Genomic DNA, 2500 nt, shown 5'->3' with positions numbered 1-2500 from the left:
GACTGGACTGGGCTGGGCTGGGCTGGGCTGGGCTGGGTTGGACTGGGCTAGGCTGCACTGGACTGGGTTGGGCTGCACTGGACTGGACTGGACTGGGCTGGGCTGGGCTGCACTGGACTGGACTGGACTGGGCTGGGCTGGGCTGGGCTGGGTTGGGTTGGACTGGGCTAGGCTGCACTGGACTGGGCTGGGCTGCACTGGACTGGGCTGGACTGGGCTGAGCTGGGCTGGGCTGGACTGGACTGGACTGGGCTGCACTGGACTGGACTGGGCTGGGCTGCACTGGACTGGACTGGGCTGGGCTGGGCTGGGTTGGACTGGGCTGGACTGGGCTGGACTGGACTGGACTGGGCTGAGCTGGGCTGGGCTGGGTTGGACTGGGCTGGACTGGGAGGTTTATAATTGGGGCCTGTGATTTCCTCTTTTAAATTACAAGCTCCAGTGCTTTCTCTAACCCTGCCCTGACTCAGACGAGTGGCTGTGTGTGTGTGTGTGTGTGTGTGTGTGTGTGTGTGTGTGTGTGTGTGTGTGTGTGTGTGTGTGTGTGTGTAGCCCACCTGTATCTCCAGCTGTTGGACCACCTGCATCTGCACCCTGCACTGGGCCGTGCTGCGGTCATCCAGAGCATGCTCATTGTTCAAATGCCTGAGAGAAGAGGAGAGAGGGAGAGGAAGATAGAGGGAGATGACGACAGAGGGAGATAGAGAGGGAGAGGAGGATAGAGAGGGAGAGGGGGATAGAGATGGAGAGGAGGACAGAGGGAGAGGACAGAGGGAGAGGAGGATAGAGGTAGAGGAGGACAGAGGTAGAGGAGGGTAGAGGGAGAGGAGGACAGAGGAAGAGGAGGACAGAGGGAGAGGAGGACAGAGGTAGAGGAGGGTAGAGGGAGAGGAGGACAGAGGAAGAGGAGGACAGAGGGAGAGGAGGACAGAGGTAGAGGAGGGTAGAGGGAGAGGAGGACAGAGGGAGAGGAGGACAGAGGGAGAGGAGGACAAAGGGAGAGGAGGAAAAAGAGAGGGAGAGGAGGACAGAGAGAGAGGAGGACAGAGGGAGAGGATAGAGGTAGAGGAGGACAGCGAGGGAGAGGAGGACAGAGGGAGAGGAGGACAGAGGTAGAGGAGGGTAGAGGGAGAGGAGGACAGAGGAAGAGGAGGACAGAGGGAGAGGAGGGTAGAGGGAGAGGAGGACAGAGGAAGAGGAGGCCAGAGGGAGAGGAGGATAGAGGTAGAGGGGGACAGAGAGGGAGAGGAGGACAGAGGGAGAGGAGGACAGAGGGAGAGGAGGACAAAGGGAGAGGAGGAAAAAGAGAGGGAGAGGAGGACAGAGAGAGAGGAGGACAGAGGGAGAGGATAGAGGTAGAGGAGGACAGCGAGGGAGAGGAGGACAGAGGGAGAGGAGGACAGAGGTAGAGGAGGGTAGAGGGAGAGGAGGACAGAGGAAGAGGAGGGTAGAGGGAGAGGAGGGTAGAGGGAGAGGAGGACAGAGGAAGAGGAGGACAGAGGGAGAGGAGGACAGAGGAAGAGGAGGACAGAGGGAGAGGAGGATAGAGGTAGAGGAGGAAAAAGAGAGGGAGAGGAGGACAGAGAGAGAGGAGGACAGAGGGAGAGGATAGAGGTAGAGGAGGACAGCGAGGGAGAGGAGGACAGAGGGAGAGGAGGACAAAGGGACAGGATGATAGAGAGGGAGAGGAGGACAGAGGGAGAGGAGGACAGAGGGAGAGGAGGACAGAGGGAGAGGAGGATAGAGGTAGAGGAGGATAGAGAGGGAGAGGAGGATAGAGGTAGAGGAGGACAAAGGGAGAGGAGGACAAAGGGACAGGATGATAGAGAGGGAGAGGAGAACAGAGGTAGAGGAGGACAGAGGGAGAGGAGGACAAAGGGACAGGATGATAGAGAGGGAGAGGAGAACAGAGGTAGAGGAGGATAGAGAGGGAGAGGAGGATAGAGAGGGAGAGGAGGACAGAGGGAGAGGGGGACAGAGGGAGAGGAGGACAGAGGGAGAGGAGGACAGAGGGAGAGGGGGACAGAGGGAGAGGAGGACAGAGAGGGAGAGGAGGACAGAGAGGGAGAGGAGGACAGAGGGAGAGGAGGACAGAGGGAGAGGGGGACAGAGGGAGAGGAGGACAGAGAGGGAGAGGAGGACAGAGGGAGAGGGGGACAGAGGGAGAGGAAGACAGAGAGGGAGAGGAGGACAGAGGGAGAGGAGGACAGAGGGAGAGGAGGATAGAGAGGGAGAGGAGGACAGAGGGTGAGGAAGAGGGAGAGAAGAGATAGAGGGATACAACTGGGTTATAACCCGTTAATGTCAAGCAAAACAAATCATATTAATCCATCATTTATTTCTTCCATATTCACACATATTCAATGTAAAACCAGACATATGTGCCACTGTGTGTGTCATTGGAAGAGGACAGTAGGGAGACATGTGAGTGTGCAGCGTGCAGCAGACACCAACGCTCCCAGTCTCTGTGATCCCGGCCAATGATGACTTCATATAAATA

The 2500-nt window shown here is 57.8% G+C and overlaps 1 protein-coding gene across 9 annotated transcripts in view; it reads right to left on the bottom strand.

Annotated features, from left to right (window-relative positions):
* LOC139558886 (forkhead box protein P4-like) overlaps positions 1-2500 on the bottom strand; it is a 168172-nt gene that overhangs the window by 19577 nt on the left and 146095 nt on the right. For all 9 annotated transcript variants that reach the window (XM_071374402.1, XM_071374415.1, XM_071374423.1 and 6 more), the window contains one exon: positions 558-645. In XM_071374402.1, coding sequence (XP_071230503.1) covers positions 558-645 — 88 coding nt within the window. The remainder of the gene's footprint in view (positions 1-557; positions 646-2500) is intronic.

Source organism: Salvelinus alpinus, chromosome 2 (genome assembly GCF_045679555.1).
Source record: "Salvelinus alpinus chromosome 2, SLU_Salpinus.1, whole genome shotgun sequence".
NCBI classification, from domain to species: Eukaryota; Metazoa; Chordata; class Actinopteri; order Salmoniformes; family Salmonidae; genus Salvelinus; species Salvelinus alpinus.
This window is presented reverse-complemented; position numbering and strand designations above follow the sequence as displayed.